This window comes from Carassius carassius, chromosome 7 (assembly GCF_963082965.1).
Source record: "Carassius carassius chromosome 7, fCarCar2.1, whole genome shotgun sequence".
NCBI lineage: Eukaryota > Metazoa > Chordata > Actinopteri > Cypriniformes > Cyprinidae > Carassius > Carassius carassius.
Window position 1 is genome coordinate 4,476,870 of NC_081761.1, and position 22,219 is coordinate 4,499,088.

General features: G+C 37.6%; 1 protein-coding gene across 3 annotated transcripts in view; it reads right to left on the reverse strand.

The window, feature by feature from the left end:
- nrp2a (neuropilin 2a) overlaps positions 1 to 19,458 on the reverse strand; it is a 71,616-nt gene extending 52,158 nt beyond the window's left edge. For 2 of the 3 annotated variants that reach the window (XM_059553555.1, XM_059553554.1), the window contains exons 1-2: positions 18,812 to 19,455; positions 10,257 to 10,434 (exon numbers count right to left, since the gene is read on the reverse strand). In XM_059553555.1, the coding sequence (XP_059409538.1) occupies positions 10,257 to 10,434; positions 18,812 to 18,884 (251 nt within the window). In that variant the 5' untranslated portion in view covers positions 18,885 to 19,455. Of the gene's footprint in view, positions 1 to 10,256; positions 10,435 to 18,811 lie in introns of all 3 variants that reach the window. The other variant, XM_059553556.1, reaches the window with a different exon arrangement.
- Between the last annotated feature and the right edge of the window lie 2,761 nt (positions 19,459 to 22,219).

The window sequence follows — 22,219 nt, forward strand, 5'->3', positions numbered from 1 at the left end:
AAATAATAACCAACACATAATTTGACACTAATCAAACAAAAATGAATACAGTGGTTTTATAGCATTTTACTATATTAAACATAAAATTGCACTGGGACTTATATATAGGCCATAAACTAATTTTATTTTATTTTATTTTATTTTATTTTATTTTATTTTATTTTATTTTCTCATAAACACATTGATGTCAATGAATGTATCTGCGCTTTCCCTACTAACCAGAATTGAATACCTTTTTTAACTTTTCCTTCCCAGTTGACTCTAAATTATCACTGGTTGAGTCGCATAACTGCTGGCTCCACGTCAGTCAGGGAGCGTGTATGTGAAAACCTGACACGGCCCCAGGCCCCTCAGAATGACATAAAGAGGCAGGTGTCTCTGACTCTGCGTTGCTCTGGACCCCGCTGGCCGACCGCACACTTGGAGACTTCAGGTACAGAGGTGTATATTTAGACTACACAGACATTCACAAACTTTCATATCCATGTAAAGCATCAGAAATCCTTCTAATGCATAAGACTTCTAATGAATCATTTTAACTTTGAGAACAACCCTAGACCCTAGGCAAAACAGTAAAAAAATCTGATATCTCAATCATCTTCAGGCTTTTGAAATTATTATTAATACAAATATTACTATAAAAGTTTTTTTTTTATATTATTAGGAAAATTAATTATTTACTTTTACATTAAACAAATACTTTTCATTTAGAGAAAACTCCCAGACTAGGAGAATTTTTATGAAAATGCCATCTCAATATTTTCAGACATTTGATGATATTATTAATATAAATATTATGAAAAAGGTTTTTGAAATTTGAGGAGGATCATTTTTCATTTTTTCCACATTGTTTTTACTGAATGAACACAAGAAAGAATATTTCACTATTTATATTTATATTGACTATTTATAACAACCAGCATTAGAAGCAACATGCTGTATTTTTACTGAAATATTTACATTCACTGGTTTTAAATTAATTGAAACTGAACTGAACTGAACTGAACTGAACTGAACTGAACTGAACTGAACTGAACTGATTTGCATCAATGCATTGAACTTCTTCTACTGAAGTTTCAATCATAGACATTATTTGGGGAAAAATGCCTAACTTAGTGGCTTAATCAAAATCATCATGGTATTCAAAATGTATTCAATATATTCAGGGACAGTTTTATTCTTAAAGTTACTGTACGAACCGTACTATATGTAAAACCACACACACACACACACATACACATACACACAAACGCTCACTCACTTTCTTTCTGTGTCCATCTCACCTCAAACACTAGAAAAGCTGGGATGAAGGCTTGTAAACTGTGTGCAAGTGTAATTAGGTTGTAATTGATTTTGTAGGGGCTCTTGGCTCCTGGATTAGCAGTGACAAGTGAGTGTGTCAAATGTGGATATTGACCGTCTCTAGACGCCTCCACTTGGCTCTATATGAGCATTTCGTGATGTGCTTGAAAGTGGAAACAAACCAGGATGCCCATTGATCAACGGAAATGCATGGATCACTTATTTACCTGAAAAAAAAATACTTGTATCAATTTCACAGCACTTGTGACGACTGCACGCAAGAAGCCTTTTCTCATTATCACAGCAATATAACATCATTTTATAGGCGTAAAGCTCAAATTGTTTACCGCGGTGCAATAGAGCTGCGATTATGCATGCTAATTATGCACGATTCAATGGTTATTCAGGTGCTACAGGCGGTGATGAAAACTCCCCAGACAGCGGTATGTTTGTAAGTGTGAGCGGGGAAGAGAGGCTTGACATAAGGAGGGCAAAGGCCCCGTGTCCCTGTCTCATGTTCAGACTTGTCTTCCTCTCCGATCTCACTTTCTGTCTCCTCTCCCCTCCAGCCTCTTCACTGCTAATTGCTTTTCACACCTACGGTGTTTTTCAAGCATTTTATTCAGGCCTACACAGTCCCCGAGGTGTCACTAGCTGCCCTAAAGAGCAGTTTGTCTGGAGAGAGGCACTGACAGACAGATACACAGGGGTACGGATGCTACTAACCATGTTTGTTTGTGCATATACAGTAATACAGCATGTTTGTTTCTTGGTTCAAATGAAAAAAGATGTGCTGTAGTGACACTGGGCATAACATAAGCCTGGACACCATTAATCTCTGAACCGTCTGAAACCGACTACCTACACAATAAAGAGCACTTCAGCATGTGTTTTTAAATCATAAGACCCTCTGGCTTGCTACAAATCACTGCTGAATCTTATATTTGGCTCAGGAGGCCATATGGACATATTGTAAATTACAGTGGATGCATGAAAATAGTAATATCAGGCATTGTGGAAACTGCTTTAATAATGTGTTCTTTTATGCACCTTATAGCACCATAAAAAAAACCTAATGGTAGCCTGATGCGATATACAAGGGGTATTTATCTATACCATGATATGTATTTTAAAGTACTATGGTATTGCCATATTATGTGATCACTGAATGATGCTACTGATACAATTCTTTATAAATTTACTTTTTTTAAATAATTAAGTTTGTGTTTAATTTAAATTTATTTTATTTTATTTTACTTTATTATGATAAGTAAGTATGATAAGTATGAAGCTTAAGAATCATGTCATGGTATTATCATTAGAACATTTTTTTAATATAAATGCTCTTAGTAAAAAGGAACTGATATATCCTCAAACAAGGGATACAAGCTTGTTGAAGGGTTCAGCAAGCCATTTCACATCTGACCAGAGTGTAGCTTCTTTGCTGATTCCTGGTAATGAAACTTAGCTGGAACCAAACAGCTATTATAGTCAGCATAGCATATCTTCATTATCCTATGTCTGAGGCTCTATCTTTCTTAAACTCAGCTCAATGGCTTTTTCAGAATATAATTTTGTCTGACACACAATCACATTGGCTTTTTCAATGTCGAATAACACAATGGCCCCTCATTTGAATTCTGCCATGCTTTTAGGCCAGCAGCCGCAGGACATGCTCCAGGATGGCTCATCAACCGGCCAAGACACTAAAATTGAAATTAAATAATGCTGCGAGTCTGCATGGAGTCTGTATGGAAAGCCGCACGCTCGGCCCCTGGGGGGGGCAGCCTAATAAGCTATAAGTGCCTGTGAAATATTAAATAGATGCTGGGGAGGGTTCCCAAGGGGGAGGGAGGGTTGCCATCTTCAATCCAGTCGGGAAACAAATAGCATGGCTGTCCGATACAGCGCTGACATTTACAGATGACTGGTGTAGACCGCAAGAGCCTGAGGCTTTCATAAACAACACTAAAACTGGCTTTAGAGCAACATTTGTGAAATTTTTTTCCAAAGCTCACACCTTTAGGAAAAAAAATTTTTCTGTCCTTCTGAGACTCAGTAAGTTCCCATCAAAATGTGACGTCTCCCAATTCCCATTATGTTGCCATTGAAAGCCTTAGGCTTTATCAGAATGCATTAGGTCCTTTTTTTCCATTAAGGATATTAAAACTTTTTGGGGGGGAAAATTGGCTTCTCGGGGTAAAGAGAGACTTCTTTAAATCTTTGAATTCCCAAATGTGTCACTTTATACTGCTCCAGATTGATTGCATTTTTTTTTTGAGCTATCAATATCTTGATACACTCTGGGGTTGCTGATATATTGCCAATGCCCTAAAAACATCAATGAAACTGCTGTGTCCTAAAAAAAAAACATTGCTGACCTATTTGAATAATTATGAAATCATCAAGCTACTAAGACAAGTCTTTGCTAAATTTGATGTATATATATATACCTTTGATATCCAGAAAATTGATTAACTGTAGCCAGTTAGTGGACAAAGGAATAATTTATGTACTTACCAATAATACTGACGAACATACAGCTGCATTTCGAAACTAAGCTGTGGCTTGAATTGAACTGATATGCAGTCAAAAGCTTTGCGTAGGAATTGTACAACAACTTCTAATAAGACTATAGGAGCTGGAAACAATTTAGAATGTTCATTAAGCAATTACTGATATAAGAATAGCCATTACAACTGTTCATTGTAAGTGTGGTATTTTTATTTATGTGATGCTCATTTTGTGCACATGACCCCTGTGGCTTTTGCTCCACTGCTCTGTGACCTTCTTGACCATGACCTCACTCTTCTGAACGTGGTGGGTGCATTGATTCTACATTAAGGGCAAAGGACATACATTGATCCCCTTCCCTAAGGAAAAGTGGAAATAGGGTGATATCATGCTAGCAGTTTAGAAACGCTGATGCTGCTCAATAGCTTAGCACCTCAACATCTGCAGATAGCACTGCATAGTAAACGTGAGAACTTTCATCACTTGAGTAGAACGCAGACTCCCTTGAGTGATGCAGACTTCATCGCACACATCTGTCTCAGTCTTACCAGTAATTCTTCTAGATTTCCTCCTCAGCCCAAACAACTGTCTCTCTGTCAGTATTTTATGTCTGAGAGGTGATTCTCAATCAGATCGGGTTTCAACTTAAGCCCTTCCACTGCAGTACAACATTTAGATCCTTCTACAACAATTTACTTCCTCCTCTGCATGCATTACATGAACTCAGTATTTAGCATTCAGAAGTAACTTGCTGTGTGCATAATGTGTTAGGGTGAGAAAATAATGGGGATCTATTTGGAGAATGACAATGAGGCAAACTGGGTGGAGACCTGAAGGAATGGACTGAAAAAAAAATTACTTCATAGAAGACGGGTGGATGGATGGATAAATAGATAGATATATAGACAAATGGATAGATAGAGAGATGAGGTGAAGAAGTCATGGGAGGAGGGCTGCAAGGGAACTTTCAAGTCATTTTCAGCACGAAATAAGAGGTGAAAATAGGGAAGAATGAAATAAAACCATTTTTTTTTTACTTTTTTTGCAATGTGACATTATTTTCACGAGTGGAAACGCAAAAATCCTCAATGTAATGCAAATAATAACAATAATAAATGTTTTTTTAATGGTTTTCGCTGTGCTAGCTATTTTAGACAGATGGACACATGCATAGATAGATAGATAGATAGATAGATAGATAGATAGATAGATAGATAGATAGATAGATAGATAGATAGATAGATAGATAGATAGATAGATAGATAGATAGATAGATGGATGGATGGATGGATGGATGGATGGATGGATGGATGGATGGATGGATGGATGGATGGATGGATGGATGGATGGATGGATGGATGGATGGATGGATGGATGGATGGATGGATGGATAGATGGATAGATAGATAGATAGATAGATAGATAGATAGATAGATAGATAGATAGATAGATAGATAGATAGATAGTGTACATAAGATAGAGATCACTCCTCATCTCTCCGCCCTTTTTCTTTCATCTCAAAGGAGAAGAGTACCACATTAAAGATATGGCCAGATATTTCATTTGCCATTTTTATTGCAGCTATCTCAGATCAATCTACTCACAGCCCTCCAGGTAAAAGCCATATGGCTTTGCTCCTGGAATAAAAATTCTCTGCTGAAAGTGCCTCTTGAAAAATGTCACTGATACCACACCTACCGTATCCTAACTACATCATTGTGAGCCACAAGATGCTTTTTAGATGCACATTAGTTAGTATGGTTTAGGGCACAAGAAGCTGCTTTGACCTTGTCTAGAGTAAATTGTGCAAGCTAAGCGAAACCAAGGCAGCTCCTCCGAGTAACAGAGACTACGAGCCAGCACTCATAAGCACAAGGTGAATTTAAATGTGCTTGCTAGTGTGTGTATGTGTTTGCCATCTAAAAGTCGGAGCCAGGCCTTTCAATCATACCTCGCTTAAATGTGCTGACGATGACTCATTGTATATATAGCAAAATACAAATGGAGGAGACGGATGCTTGAAGTGGACCATTAGAAAGATACCAGTTTATGAAGCACAGTAGTGTAAAGCATCTGACACCTCTTGCAATTTTTCATCACACATTTCTTTCCACTTTCCTTTCCCTTATTCAGACTGAGACTGAGTAATGTGGGTAAAGTATGAGTGTGGTAAATGGACAGTGTGTGTTTTCTGGTATTATAATCTTGCAAGCCACAACTACAAAAGCCCTTACAGCTCAATTTCAGCCTACTACTGAACTGACGGCATATAAACAGCAACATTAATTCCCTGCTAATGTTGAATATCAGCCTCAGATGAGCCGTGTTTCCACTGTCGAGCTTAAACCGGGTGTGCTAGTGCGTGCCAGGGCCAGTCGCGTTTCCACTGTCACTTCCGGGGCTTGATCGTGCCTCGTAGGGGCTTGCTTGGGGCCAACGGCCAGGGTTTTTTGGCCCGACGTTAACGTTATTAACGTTACCATAATAAGCATGGTAAATGCAACCAGGAGAAATCAGACGTCAGCTTCTTATTCTCTATCACAATTATGTATTTATTTAGTAACATATTTTATCTGTCATAAGTCTCGTCTCGAGAGTTTAGCTCCGCGTAGCATGTCATCAAAAATATAATAATGATTTTTTTTTCGGAGCTTCTATAAAAATAGAGAGTCAGTGCTGCGGATCATCTCAGAAAGCTAACAGCTATAACACCAGCATTAAAAACTTTTTTAAAGAAGTTGCTCAAAACTCACTTTCACTCAGCAGCGAGTGTTTGAAATAACGTGATCCGATCCGATGTGGCTTATAATCACCATACACCATACAAGCCTTATTCTCTATCACAATCATACTTATTTAGTAACCTATATTATCTGTCATAAGTCTCGTCTCGAGAGTTTAGAATAAAAATAAATTAATGTTTATATTTTGTTAATAATGTTTTTGTTCGGGAGCTTTTATAAAAATAAAGATATCATTCATTCTAAATGTGACTTCTAGGCTACTGTGGCTACAAATAAACATAAACAGACTCGACTGAATAAGCAGGCTATTTTCATAAGCGTTAAAAATGACTAAATAAAATACAAATAAGTGTATTTATGTGTGATCAATTTTGAGTCCTGATAAATTAATTCATTATGATCAATGTATCACTTATTCTATAGTAAAACATTGATGCTTTTGAATTTGAATATTTAACAAAGCCTACAAACAAACAGCCACTTTTATCATGTTCGTGTGTGATCGCGCATCTTCCAGTGATTTATTCCTATTAGTTTTCTGATAACTTCTCTTTGTTGGTGAAATGATGAGGTTGCATGAAGTTGTTCATGAGAGGCGTGTAAAGGGCGTGTTTTAGTGACGCGCAGCGGAGCTTCAGGCCCTGACTGTGGAAACTCTGCGCTATTCTGGCCTCGGTGCTACTGGCCTGAGGCTATTAGCCCCGCGGGGCCCGTTTTAAGCCCTGGCTCGCACTGGCCCGACAGTGGAAATGTGGCTATGGACTCTACATTCTCAAAAAACAAAAAATGCAGATATTGTACCTTTAGAAGTACAACAGCTTGTCACTCGGAAAGAACCCATAAAATGACATCTTTGTACCCATTTACCCCTAATGTTCATAATAGTACCTCAAGGGTTCATATTATACTACTCTAAGATACTGATATGCACCTTTTATGCGTAGATAAGTATTGCCCCAGTGAAAAGCTGTGCATCTAAAGGTACAATTATTGTCCATTGTTTTGGGTATTTTGTGGTGCACACAGCAAACAAAAAAGAGAGCTTTCCCAAAATGGCAATCTCTAATCTGATGGGCTGGTTTTACTCAGTATCCACTATGGCAAGATGCATAGCTTTATATCAGTTTGTCAGGAAACCAGACCATTACAATGAGACTTCCAAGGAATTATGTACTTAATGCGCCAACGTTTGAGTCTTTCTTGGCACTGAATCTTTGAAATCTGTTTCAAGAGCTTTGTTTCAGACACTTGCAAGTTGCAAACATATCCCTGAGCACACCTGATCATTTTCATTACACCAGATTACTAAGGTATAAAGGGGCAACCACACTGACAGTGATTAAATTGCTGAAAGGTAGACAAGTAGCTGTACTGTTGATTGTCGTATCGTCAACAGTCTCTGTCACTTCAGATCAGCAACTCTGAAATGGCTAAATAAGTTGGTTGTTTTACTGCAATGCTGTCCATTCCTACTCCTGGAGGGGCACCTTAGCTCCAAGCCTAATTAAACAAACCTAAGCCAACTAATCAAGGAGACTTTCAGGCAGGTGTGTTGGAGCTAAACTCCAAGCAGAAAAGTAGCCCTCCAAGCGCAGGACTGGACACCCCTGTTTTATGTAACTAACTATTCATTCACACACTCTCAAGCAACCACCTTTACATTTTCCCCTGAACTAAGAGACCTGACATTTTTGCCTGTTTTTGGAGTCCAATTGGGAATGTCTTTCAAGGTAATATCTTTCTGAAACCTCTGTACACTCTATCTCATTTAGGAATCCTAATCTGAACAACAAATACAGCCAGAGCTGTCCAACCTGATGAAGCCACCCGAGCAGGAAAAGAGATGGAACATTTGTACACCGCAAATTCAGAATGTTCATTTGGGGAGAGAGGGGCATTAACCTGAGCTGTATCAGCCAAAGACATCAGCCACTAAGGTGTGTATTTTTGGTGTCTGCCCTTCTCTCTATCTCTACCACTTTCTCCCAATGTCTCTTCCTAGACTGTTTGGATAAAACCTCCAAATGTACCACAAATTAGAAAGAAGCGAATATCTTGCTCTTTTACACAAACATATGAGGACTTGACACATGGCCTAATTTAAATGATACCCATATATTCATAGCTGGATGTTTTTTAGGGGAATCCAACAGATGTAACTGAGACACACCCTTCCCTGTTTCTGTCATGCACATGGGCAGCCTGTGGGGAAGCCACAGGCGGGTTTAAACCACTCATAAAAAAGTGCTTAAAAACAGCATCAATTTCACACCAGCAGGGACAATACAGCCCCGAGGATGACAGATAGTAATTTCAGACAGTAAAAACCCAGACAGTAATTTTGACTAATGCATCCAAAGTACAAGAACGTTTGTCATTCGTCGAGAGAGTCTTAATGGAAAATTCAGTCATGATTATTTTAATTCTCATGTTTTTTCAAACCTGTGGGTGAGTATTCTCCTTTTGATTCCCCCGGAAGAAATAAAGTCATACAGATTTGGTGAGAAAATGGTCACAAAATATTCATTTTTGTGTGAATTATCCCTTTAATATTGTACACCTTGTACAGGTTTTTCATGACTTTGTGGAATAGATCACCACATTGCACACTCTACTCAACTTTGTTTTATTGCTAGCAGTCACTGCTCCTATTAAAAAGTGTTAATTCTCCTTTAAAGGTCTACACCCCATAAAAATTCATAACCTGTTATTCCCTTTGATAATTTGTTGACAATCGGAACATCTTTTGCGATCTGTACAAATGTAAGAAGTGTCTTAAACAATTACCTTCTAGGCCAAGGATGTCTTATCCTGCTCCTGAATGGCCAAGGTCCTGTAGAGTTTAGCTCCAACTTGCCCCAACACACTTTTCTATAAGTTTCTAGTCTTGATTAACTAGTTCAAGTTTGATTGATTAGAACTGTATCTCAACTTTGCAGGATAGTGACCCTCCAGGAGCAGGTCTGGACACACTTGTTTTAGGATATCCCAAGTCTCATTGCTATATGAGACAAGGGCATCTTTGGTCTTTGAGAACTGACGTTTGATTAGAAATGGAGCTAAGCTTTTCAGGATAGTGGCCCTCCAGTACTGGAGTTGCCAATCCCTGTTCTATAAGGTAAAATAATCAGTCACACTGGTAGAACCGATCTACTGGTCATTGTAATTTAAGTCAGACTCTGAGAAGTGGGAGCCTATGGATGAACGTAATTAATTTTACAGCTGAGGGGAAAGAGTTCCACAAAACCTTCTAGACAACCCCCTTTCCCAGTGACAGCTGCACTGCATCCCTGGGTAAGCCCTTTAGACTCACTCTAAACCCTATTATATCTCTCTTAACTTCACCCTCAACGTTATTCCTCTCTTCACATAGTTCCACATCTCTGGGTTGCTTTTTCTCCCAAATCTTCCATACCACTATCTCTTTCTCACACATCATCTCTACCCCTTCCCCCTGACTCACATCTTTCTCTCTCATCCGATAAATTATGTGTATTCGACGTCTTCCTCTTTCACACCCTCTTTTCCCTTATCTTCCACTTTCGCCTCATCAACAATTCCACACACAAGGAAGGGTTTGTAAATGCTTCAATGGAGGTAAATTAATTGCACGCACATGCTTATCGTTCCATAGGACTAGTACTTAATTTCCCCCTTTATCCAGCTAATTTCCTTTATTCCAGACTTTCTTCTCACCTGCAATCCAGTCGTTCCAGCTCAAAGTGGGGGTTGAAGTTTAGCACGATGCGCTGAGAGGGTTCGGGTGCGCTGATTACCCACTGGCAGCTCTGATGAGGTGGGTATTCAAGAGGGTATCCTGGAGATGTGATATAACCAGCATTACTGGCATCCAGCTGGCCTCCGCATGCCTCAACTAAAACAAAAGGGAGATAGACAAATAAAAAGAAAGTGAGATGAGGTAGAGTGCTAGATAAGTTATTTATTAGCCACATACTTAATGTTAATTTGGTCAAGCAGTGCGATGTGAATTAAATACATAAATCTCAAGAGCAACCAAATCCCTGAGCGAGCACTTCATGGCTACCAGGAATACTTATCAAGTTGTCTAAACACACAAGGGACAAAAGCAATGCTATATGAAGCTAAAAACCATCATTAAATAAACATAAGCCCTATTGTGTTCATAATACAAGTGTCTGCAAGTAATTGGTGCATGTTGGATGATGTCACAGAGGCCTCTTGAAAATACACCTCATTATAGAAGTTGCTTGGGGAAAAATGGTTGGGAATGCTGACTTAAAGCTAAAATACCATCTCCCTAATGGCATTGCTGTCTGGATACTGTATTTCTACAATGAATAAAGCTTTTAATTTGACAATTCCGTGACATGACGCCTACATTTTCAATTACCTTATGTTCTTTTAAGTTATCCCACAATGTTAATGTAGAAGTCTGGAAGCATTCAAAATATTTCCGATGCTCTCTACAAGATAAAATAATCCACCACAGCTAACTCTGAGACAGGAAGTGACACGCAGGTCTCTTCTCTGGAGGTGCAAAAGGTCACCCCCAAAGCTGCAATGGGATCCATCATAACAAAGCCTTTCTTCTGCCTCCTCACCCAATGTGGTTTATCTGTTATCTTCACCAAACACTCCTTCCACATGCTAGCGTTCATGCTAACATGCGCAACAGCACTTTTTCATGCCGCCCTCACACATAGAGGATATCACTCTGGTCATTATTATTCTAAATGGAGCTAAAATTAGGAGACAGAAATACTTTCTGGTCATTCACCATGACAACCGTGCAGTGAGAGGTTTTTAACCGCATACCAGTCAAACGACAATTGAGGAATTAGCAGATGGGTCGTTCCTTCTATGCAGCACATTTTCATGTCACCTTTACAGAATATTTAAATCATAAATTGCATAAATGGAAATCAAATACTTTTGTTTTCTTTTATCAGAACTATCATCACAATTATATTTATTTTAAATCAGGTCATTAAGAATGAAATATAACTTTAATGTATTAAAGGGATAGTTCAACCAAAAAATAAAATTCTGTCATTAATTACTCACCCTCGTGTCATTCAAAAACCTTTTTTCATCTTCAGAAGACAAATTAAGATAGTATTTATGAAATCGGAGAGCTTCCTGACCCTCTATAGACAGCAATGAGTGTGTTTAATTGTAATTTTCTGAAGCTTCGAGTATACATTTGAAGAGAAGAAATTGTTGAATTAAGTCTTTATTTTTGTTTTCTTTGTGCACAAAACATATTCTTGTTGCTTCAGAAAATTACAGTCAAACCACTAAAGTCAAATGGACTATTTTAACAATATTCTTACTGCCTTTTCTGTCAATGCAGGCCCAGAAAGCTCTCGGATTTCATGAAAAATATCTTAATTTGTGTTTCGAAGATGAACTAATGTCTTATGTGTTTGGAACGACATTGGGGTGAATTTTCATTTTTGAGTGAACTATCGCTTTAATATTCAGCATGTTGTTGGAGATATTGTTTGAATTGGTCATCATTTTATAGGTTTTTCCCCATGTCCTTGATGCACTTTATATCCTGTCAGTCTTTTGTAAAAACCCTTAACTAACAAACACCAGTTCCTGAATGACATAATCCCTTAGGAAGTAGCAAGAAATAGCAACTAAACATTCAACTCTTAAACTTTCATCCTGTTTCAAACGGCATTCAAAGAGATATATCAAAATAAGCTTTATGCCATCCTCAGGTAATCTATCTGTCACTCCCTCATTTAGCAGTAACTAACTTTAGCTCTTCAATTCAGTCCTGCCCATTTTGTGCAATTAAATAATCACATTAAACTGAATAAAGCTGAAGTGTCTGAGCTTGACCTGTGCATATTTTATCAAATAGAAGCATATTCATTTTTAAAGGTTACTAAGTTAAAAAGGTACTGCGTGAAAGGAATGATTCAGACATTGAGAGCATGGGTACACATGATTACTGTCATCAACCTTATGAGAAGCAAGCCTGAAGATGACATTTTCTGTATGATAAAAATGTAAACCTCCACAAAAGGTGAGCGGATCTGGCTAACACGCTTATGTTTAGCAGGATACATCACAGCACATCTCGGAAAGGGAAACTGGGAATAGTGCAGGTTCAGAGAAGAAGAGGGTGGTTTGACTGACAGTTCTGGGTCTGATGTTGGTTTCTGCAAATGCATAGATAAACACGGCTGTCTAGCTAGTGTTAGGAAAAACGCTCCTCTTTCTGACAGAACAAACTTCATGACTACTTTGCCCTTATCCCATATGCTCCTAACGTATAGCAGAATCTATACCAGCGGGCATATTTCTAACATTGCACGAGTTATACGATCATAACCCGGATAAGAACAGATGGAGTGTCTTATATTTAAGCAACACAGGAATAGAAATGCAGCCAAAACAAAAATGAGACACAAAGAGTCTCAAACCCAAATGCACAACTCCTTTTCAGAATTTTCTGAAAACTTGTGAAATTGCCCTTCAAAAGCAAGCTGCAGGGCATCCTAAAACCACGTTAAAGATCTTCAGCGCTATGCATCGCTGTGGTGGAAAATCTTGAGACAAGGAGTTGAGTATCGCCTGAAGCCAAGACTCCCATCCGTGCCAGTCATAAGAGCTCGAATAAAAGGTATAAAGGATGGTTGGGGTTTCTTTCAAGTGGTAACATTTCCACTGCTATTATGTCTTTTTAAAAGGTACTCTTAAAACGAGGTGGCATTTAAGTCAAAAACCGAATCTTGCCAAACCTTTTCAACTACATCCTCTGAAGAGGAAAAGCTAGCCATTAAAATGTGAGTGACACACAAAGAGTATGTAATATACACACTATTATCTATCTATCTATCTATCTATCTATCTATCTATCTATCTATCTATCTATCTATCTATCTATCTATCTATCTATCTATCTATCTATCTATCTATCTATCTTCTATGTATGTGTACATCTGTCTAAATTAAGCTAGCACAGTGAAAACCATTAAAAAAAACATTTATTATTTTTATTATTTGCATTACATTGAGGATTTTTGAGTTTACACTCATTGTGAAAATAATGTCACATTGCAAAAAAAAAAGTCCTAAAAAAATGTATTTCCTTCTTCCCTATTTTCACCTCTTATTTTGTGCTGAAAATGACTTGAAAGTTCCCTTGCAGCCCTCCTCCCATGACTTCCTCACCTCATCTCGGTATTATTACCCAATATATTACAGGAACACAAAAGGACAGAAAGATAGCAATCATTCTAGCATTTTCATTCTGTCTGCATGTATTCTCTGGCTGTGTCTATCTCTCTATTGTGTGTTTTCAGGGAAGAGGGTCTTGAGGATAAATCCATGAGGGGGGATTTTGCGAGCTTTGCACTTTTTTAGACAGATCTGTCCTTTCATGTAGAGAGACAGAAGGGGAGAGAGGCTACAGACAGCCTCAAGAAGAGATTTCAGACCTGGTTGCTGGAATGAACAAAGAATAAAAATAATGTTTGTGTTACTCTAAATGGCTTGTTCATCCCAAAATAAAATATTTCCTGACCCTTATGTAATTTCAAATTCACATTTTTCTTTTTTCACTAAAGCAGATGTTGAAATGAGAAAGATGACAAACAAATATGACCATAAACCTCCATTAAAGCTGCATAAACATGGTCCATATGTGTGCCATCTTTTCTGTGAGGAACAGACTGAAAGTCATCGAGCTGTGACTGGATCACTGGTTCCGTGAGTCTGTGTGAACAAATCATTCAAACCAGTTTTGTGAACCAAATCAACCAATTCTCTCAAAAGATTTGTTGGCTAAATTAATATTTAGTTCATACTGCACATCCCTGGCTCTTCTTCGCACAAGTAGCCATGTCCAGTTAGCAAATAAATCATTCTTTTAAATCAGATCTTTTCAATTAATCTAGTTTAAGAAACCAGTCTAAAAAGAATTGTTCACAGATCAGACCGGTTTACCTCTCAGGTTGGACTCACTGATCCGGTTGCAGTGGTTACGGATCACCGGAGGGAAAGATTGGCAGCAAACAAAGACTCATATTTCAGTTTGAAAGTCAAACATGTTTAGAACAACATAAAAGGTGAGGAAATAATGACATATTTTAATGTTTTAGTCTTATCCCTTACTAACCTTAGGTTATGGTAGTTGCTTTTAAAGACTAAACGAGTCAAAATGTCAAAAAACAAAAGGGGATCTAAAATGCACAGCCCTCTAAATACGAATCACTCTGTGTGTGTATGTTTTGAGTGTGCACCCAGATGTTCTGTGTTCCTCTCTGCTGGTATTCATTTCTATTAATGGAATCATCGCTGTGCTGAGCTGTCACTGTGGCGATAAGTTGCATCCATGTAGAGAGACCATGATATATCTCCATCACTCTCACCCGCTCTTTTTCTCTCCATTTCTCTCTTCATCCTTCCATTCGCACCTTAATTAAAAAGTGCTGTCACCCGCGGTGAGGAAATCAGCACTGATCCATTCATCCTTACCAAAGCTTTCTCACTCACTCTTTCTCATTCTCTCTTTCTCACGAGCCTCAGTACAAACTAAGCACTCACTAAAAGAGTTCAATAGTCGTCCATATGAAATTAATTTCATTTTATTCCTCTTACAAAGCTTCAGGAGACATGAAATATGGTGTACAAGTCCTATTTTTCCATACAGGTTTGTTAAAACATCGGGGCAAGCAAATTTTCAGAATTTTCAGTTGAATTATTCCTTTAAAAAAACGTTGGATTTTTTTAATATTTCCATGACAGAAATGTCTTAGTTTTGCTTTTTGGAAAGGGTTCTACACCTTTAAGTTTCTTTATAGAAGGGCTACCAAACTTCACAAACAGCACTGTTAGAGCATTATAAATTACAAGATTATCAACTGGATCACAACTAAGTGGTAAAAAAAACGGTACAAGACGTCATGTATTAATAGTAATCACAGTAATTTATTAAACCAACTTTAGGTTGTTTCTAAGACATAAAGAACAAATGATTTATTAGCATGAAATTCAAATGCTCTATAGTCACAGGTGTCCATGCATCAGCTATTTTACAAAAACTCAAAAACATTCATCCAATCAGATTTTAGAGATTTTATAATGCACTTCAGTCACCAATTCCCAGTGTACATCTGATCGTGCATTATACATTTTACAGTTATCGCTCACCGAAACTTCTGCGGTGCCCTAATTTACAAACATCAATGTGTCACGTTGTCTGTCTTCGCTCTCGCACCCACACTCCTGCTCCACTAAAAGCTCAAAATGACACTGACTAGGAGGGGCCGTTTCAATTATTTATGCTATGTTTTTAATTCCTCCTCAATTCAAGCAATCCAGGGAGTTCTCAGCACCCACTGTCTCCACAGGGATTGATCCGGTCGTGGTTTCCTGGCCCCAAATGCAAATTTCTGACCTTCTTTTCGGAGCTGAGACTGCAAGCTTCTGCATAGATTAGTATCTCTCCTATTCACGAAACCCAGAAAAATAGGATGAAACGGCATACACAACCACTCGGGGTGTTGTAGATGAAAAGAAGATACATGTGTGCGTCTTTCTGTCTATTTGCAGGAACGCTGGGGAGAACTAAGTGCTTTGTTTGTTCACATGAAGTATTTATATGTGTTTCTTTATAATGTAATCAGGTGTGTCATGCTAAAGTGGACACAAAAAAGTTGTCTTATAGATAAAGAAAAGCAGCTAACGTGCAATTATCATAATAACTAAAACTACAACACAGTTCATACTAGTGATTTAAACAAACCCTAAAATCGGATGACAGATGGAAGATGATGAAATAGGCAAAAGCATCCAATAGAAGGACCAAAAATGAGGGAAGTGGGTATGTTACCACTCAAAATATCCTAGCAAAAGCATAAAAACACACTATATACCACCTAGAACACCTCTGAAACCACATACTGTAGAAACTCCCTGGCAATCACTCATTACATCCTACCATAATGGAAGCATGTTTTGCATGTGCAAATACCACTCAAAAACAACAAAGTGCAGTTTAATATGCTCTCTGTAACTTTGTATTCCAAAAACAAGATGAAATATAATAGATTTCTACCTCTACATAAGTTACAGGTTCCTTAAACCTACAATACCCAGTAAAAATGTAATTGCAAACAGGCCAAAATGCATCAGTGCAACAATTTTGAACTTCTTAAACAGGAGAAAAATCTAAGTTAAATATTTTGTAAGCACCCTGGAAGGATTCGTTAAGGAGGTTTCAGATATGGGTGCAGTGTTTGACAAAATGTAAATAGAAAGGCAGGTGTAAATAGTGTTTTTGAGAATAAAAGAAAATATGCCACTGCAATGACACTGTTAACACATGGACAGTCTGATATCATTCAATGTGGGTCAACGTGTGACTTTTTGGCCAGGACAAAACAAAAAAACTGAGAAAGGCCCCTAAAGGCATGGACCTCACACAAGAGATGCTGTGTCTTTGTTGTCCATAATTCAGTGCATTGTGTTGCGCTTGTTGCATTCGAAGCTGCTCTGGGAGGGGGGCGTTACAGAAGTACCTACGAGAGCGCTGCATGTGTATGGTTTTAGGCTGAGGTCCAAATGGGTTTTTCAACACCCAACCTTAAAATAATGGAATAATTGTCTGCAACAAGATATGGGCTTGCAAATCAAAACTGTTTACACAAATTACCCCCTGAGAAAATATGAAAACAATTATCAAAATGTAATTGCAGGCGTTGCTAATGATCACAGAAAATAAACAACATTGTAAAATTCCATCTGTATTCAACTGCTGAGCTCTGAACTTCAAACAGTGAAAGCCCTACGTTTAAAGCTGCTTTAGTCTTGCCACTTTAAAGTGGATATTCCTAATAAGTGACATCATTTGTAATGCCACAGTACCCCTAAGCCAGGTGCTACAATGATGAAAGTTTGTAGCCTATCTGTCAAGAGCAATAATGCAGCAATGGCACAGAGCCTAAATCAAGTCAATGTCATCCATAAGCAAGTAGGGTTCATTCATTCACAGTTGTAGCTTTCCATTATTTGAAGACCGTTCACCACTAATTCTAGCTGCTTCATCAGTTTTTTTTTTGTTTGTTTGTTTGTTTCTTTTTAACCTGTTGGTCTAAAACTGCAGGTGATGCTGTACTCTAAATAAATGTATGTTATTTGAGAAGACTAGTTCGAGATGACTGTAAATTGCACAAAAACACCATTGATATTATGTATATTATCACAATAGCTCAGTAACTAAGCTTATTTTCTCTTAGTAGCTGTTGATGTTCAAATTAACGATGTATTGTTGACGATATCTGTGAAAACAATCTCCTGTGGAAACTTGGACGACATTGTGTTGCTGCAGCCTTATCACTTCTGCTTTTTGAAAGCTCCTAATGAACCATTGTTTTGTTATTCCGGGAGAAATGGGCGAAACACGTCGCAATTAAGACTAATGCAATATAAAAGCTATGCGCGCTGTGAAGCCCGCTCGCGCGTAGACTCTGTTTTCTCGTCCTTACAGTGGTGAGTAGCATTTGCCTATTTGACACTTTAACTGAACATTACTGACACGGTTGCCTACTTTAAATCCATCAATATATCGTTCTGCATACGCATTGGCTACGGGAGTATGTTTTGATGTCGCCTACCTCGAATAAGACTTTTCTTTAGCTAGGCTATATAAAGTCATATGTGATATATATATATATATACATGGTTCTTTGTAGAAAAGGTTCTTGATGTTTAGATTATGTGTATTTATATCTACATATAGGCTAATGATTTCTTAGATAAACTTTTTTTTTTTTAAAGTTATCCGATTAGGCTTTAAAACCTTTACCTTTGAAATCGGAACCTTTAAGTTTGTTTGGTTACTTTTTATCACATAAGACATACATTACTCTCCAGTTTGGTCTAGAAATCTAAAGTTGTCCAGATTCCTAAGTCAGAATGTCTCATCTTTAGACATGAAGCTATCTTTCTAAAAAAAAAATCAATGTCTCGGCAAAGCACTTATTCTAAGAATGTAAGACTGTGAAGACTGTGAGACTTGTGTGGCTGCCCCTTATTAGATATGAATCTGCTCTTTTTCTCCACTAAATAAAACCAGAAGCTGTCCTTTTCCCGACATGGTTTGCCTGGACAGCAGAAACGCACGTCGCTTTGCTTCGCCAGGAGAGAAATCTGTTTGTCATTTGCGGATAGCCTCACTGGATGGGAATTTAGACACAAAGATATCGTTATGAAAGCTAAAGAAAAAATAAAGAAGAAGAAGAACTTACTTTCTGTTGCGCCGACTTTCAGAACGAAGCAAAAAATAAATGCAATCCCTTGGTGAGATATCCAGAAATCCATCTTTCCAAAAATGCTCTTTCTTGAAGAAGTGACCTGTATTCAACTAGTGATCTTCTTCAAGGAACAAACGCCGATAAAACAAAGTGAGAAAAGCAAAGAAAAACAAGCCTTTTTGCCCTAACAGTGCTCAGAATTTCATATTCAAATGCAGTTCTGTTGAGCCAATTGCGCACAGCAAACGCAAACTGTGCATGATCTATTTCATGTACTCATAAAGTCATGCTTTGTCACAAAACAGCCGCGTTTTCCTCAAATAATACAAAATTAGATGTATTCAACTGTCACGGGTTTGCGTGCGTTATTGCGCTCCATTGCCTTATTGGTCTCCGATGGTTTGATAGAGGTTTCTGCGGGGGTCTCTCTCTTAATCGTCCGCTTAAATCACGCTGCCCTCCTGGTTTAAATGTTCTGATATCGTCTTGCTCGCTAAAGTCATTCAGTCAACTCGGGAGGCAGCAAGTTTTGTCCAAACTGCCAGTCAGGAGTGGAATTGCGTTGCGCACAGAAGCGTGTTGTTGCGCACTGCTGTGCTCGCGCAGAGCTGTGACAGCGCGTGTGGATGTGCTGGAGAGCGCGAGTGTGTGTGTGTGTGTGTGTGAGAGAGAGAGAGAGAGAGAGAGAGAGAGAGAGAGAGAGAGAGAGAGAGAGAGAGAGAGAGAGAACGAGAGAGAGAGAGAGAGAGAGAGAGAGAGAGTCAGTAGCCTATGTGTGTAATAGCATTTCTGAGCGGCGCAGCTATCGCATTACACTGAGCTTTCTTGGCCCGCCTCCCCTCGGTCACTGATTAGAGAACATCTCTCTCTCTCTCTCTCTCTCTCTCTCTCTCTCAATCTGTGTCTGAGCGTTGAGAAGTCCGGTTCATTTCAGCGAATCGGTTCGTTCAATGAACGGATCCATAGAATCGGCTATCGTTCAAAAGTTTTCACAAAGGTTCACTCGCACCCAGACTTCTCTCTTTCTAAAGCTTAGAGGCAGATTCATCTGCGCGATTCAGTTCATATAATTCTACGCATTCATTGAAGCGGTCATGGCTCAAAAGTTATCAGAAGTTGCATTCAAACGAGTCGTTAATAGATTCGTTTAAAGAAATGAACGATTGTGAATCATTCCAGTTTCTTGTGCTAAATTGGTTAATTTCAACGAAAAGATCCATAGAATCAGTCATCGTTTAAAAGTTACCATTAACGCTTAGGCTTATTATGATTAGTAGTAGGCCTAGGCTTTTTTTAGTATCAAAATACATATAAATCATAAAAGTCTTAAAATAGCTTTAATATAAACTATTTCTCTCGCGTTCTCAGCTCTGAGAGTCTGATTCATTTTAGCTTTCAATGAAGTAGCCTAGTTCAAAAATGATTAATCGGTTAGGTCATTTCTCAAATGGAATTGTAGATTAAGTTTATCATCATCTGCCAAATGCAGCAACCGACCAATCAGAAGTTGTAAATATTCGTGTGATTTTCACTATGTGTTCAAACAAGACACACTGTGTCAATATTTTTTCTAAGAGTCGTGTTTTTTTTAAATGTATAACCGTTTCAAAACAATGATTCATTTGTGAATAAAACATCAGCACTCTCTTTCTCTCTCTCATTCTCTCTCACACACTTGTGTACCTCATCAATTGCCAGGAACTCAGGCCACACACAAACACACACACACACACACACACACACACAGCTACAGTGCATGTTATTTTTGGATTTTGACTGGCCATCCTCTCTAGCAATAATACACAGCCTGAAAATGCAATTAACTTTCAAGATATCACATGATATGATGAAACCATTATAAATCATACAAATTCAAGTTCACATTTCTAGGAAGGTGGCTTGCACGCAATACAAATGCAAAGTTCATAGTCTTGTCCACATGCATCGTAATGGTCATCATGATATGGCAAGGTGTGCAATGCACCATTACATGAGGCAACGTTTGGCAATGTTTATTTCATGTTTTGCCATCGCTCAGAAGTCTCAAGTCATTGCGTGTTTTGACCTGCAGGGGGACAGACCTGACCACAGGAACTGAACAACATGGGTCGTCAAGGGCAGAGCAGGAGCATAGCCAAAACTGTCGACCTTCACAGCAGTTGGACTAGATTAATGTCTGGTGCATAGCCATTCCTTCCTGGTGAACTAATATTTCACGGTTTCTTATTTCAAAAAATCTCATCTGTTTAGCTGTTAAAAAATACATTGAAGATTTAGTTTTTCTCAGACATTACTCTTGCATAATGCCTATATGTTCACAAGAGCATATTACATACGACTCTTATTATTTTTGCAGATAATAAGAGTATTATCAGAGTATTACCAGAAAAATTATTAAGACTTTTTAATGGTTGTAAGTCTTTTATGCATACAAAAAAAAAAAAAAATGTGTGTACAGTAATGCATTTAAAATGCATGTTAATACATTCTAAAAGGTACATGCTACATGTAGCTTGAATTTTTGTTAAATCTTTATATTAATTATTCCATAAAAGAATGTGTTATATGAGATTTAAATCTCTTTTAATCATGGAAATACTGTTTTAGGATGGACTTAATGGTATCGTAAATAATATAAGATTTTATTTTTACTATTTTATTATTATTATTATTATTATTGTTGTTATTATTTTGCATGTCAAATCCAAATTTGGGTTCGGTAAGATTTTATATATTTTTTCTCTTCCGCTCACCAAGGCTGCACTTATTTAATAAAAAATACAGTAAAAACAGTAATATTGTGAAATATTATTACAACCTATAACAACTATTTTCCATATTAATATATTTTAAAATGTATTTTATTCCTGTGATGCGCAGCTGAATTTTCAGCAGCATTACTTCAGTCTTCAGTGTCACCTGGTCCTTAAGAAATCATATGCTGATTTGTCATTTTGTAAATCTTTTGTAACATTATAAATGTCTTAATTGTCACTTTCAATGAATTTAATGCTTTCTTTGCTGAATAAAAGTATTAATTTCTTTAAATAACAATAATAATCTTATGCACAACAAAATTTAATTTGAACTATAGTGTAGAATGCAGTGTGACAACTGAACCAAAATGAATGAATTACAGCGGTGATCTTTATGACTGATTATTTGAGCCAAAAGCTAAGATTTTAAGCTGAATTATACATGCAAGTTAATTTCAAAGAGGATTACTGAACGCCTCACATGCAACATGACGAGATGATGTAAGAACAGTATAGCATAAAATTTGAAACATAAATCATTGACTAATATTGTATACATTTTAAAAGAAGCGTATTCAATATTCAATATTCATTTTTAAGTATTCAGTGCCTTTATGTTCCACACTAAAGCCACAACATGCATGTC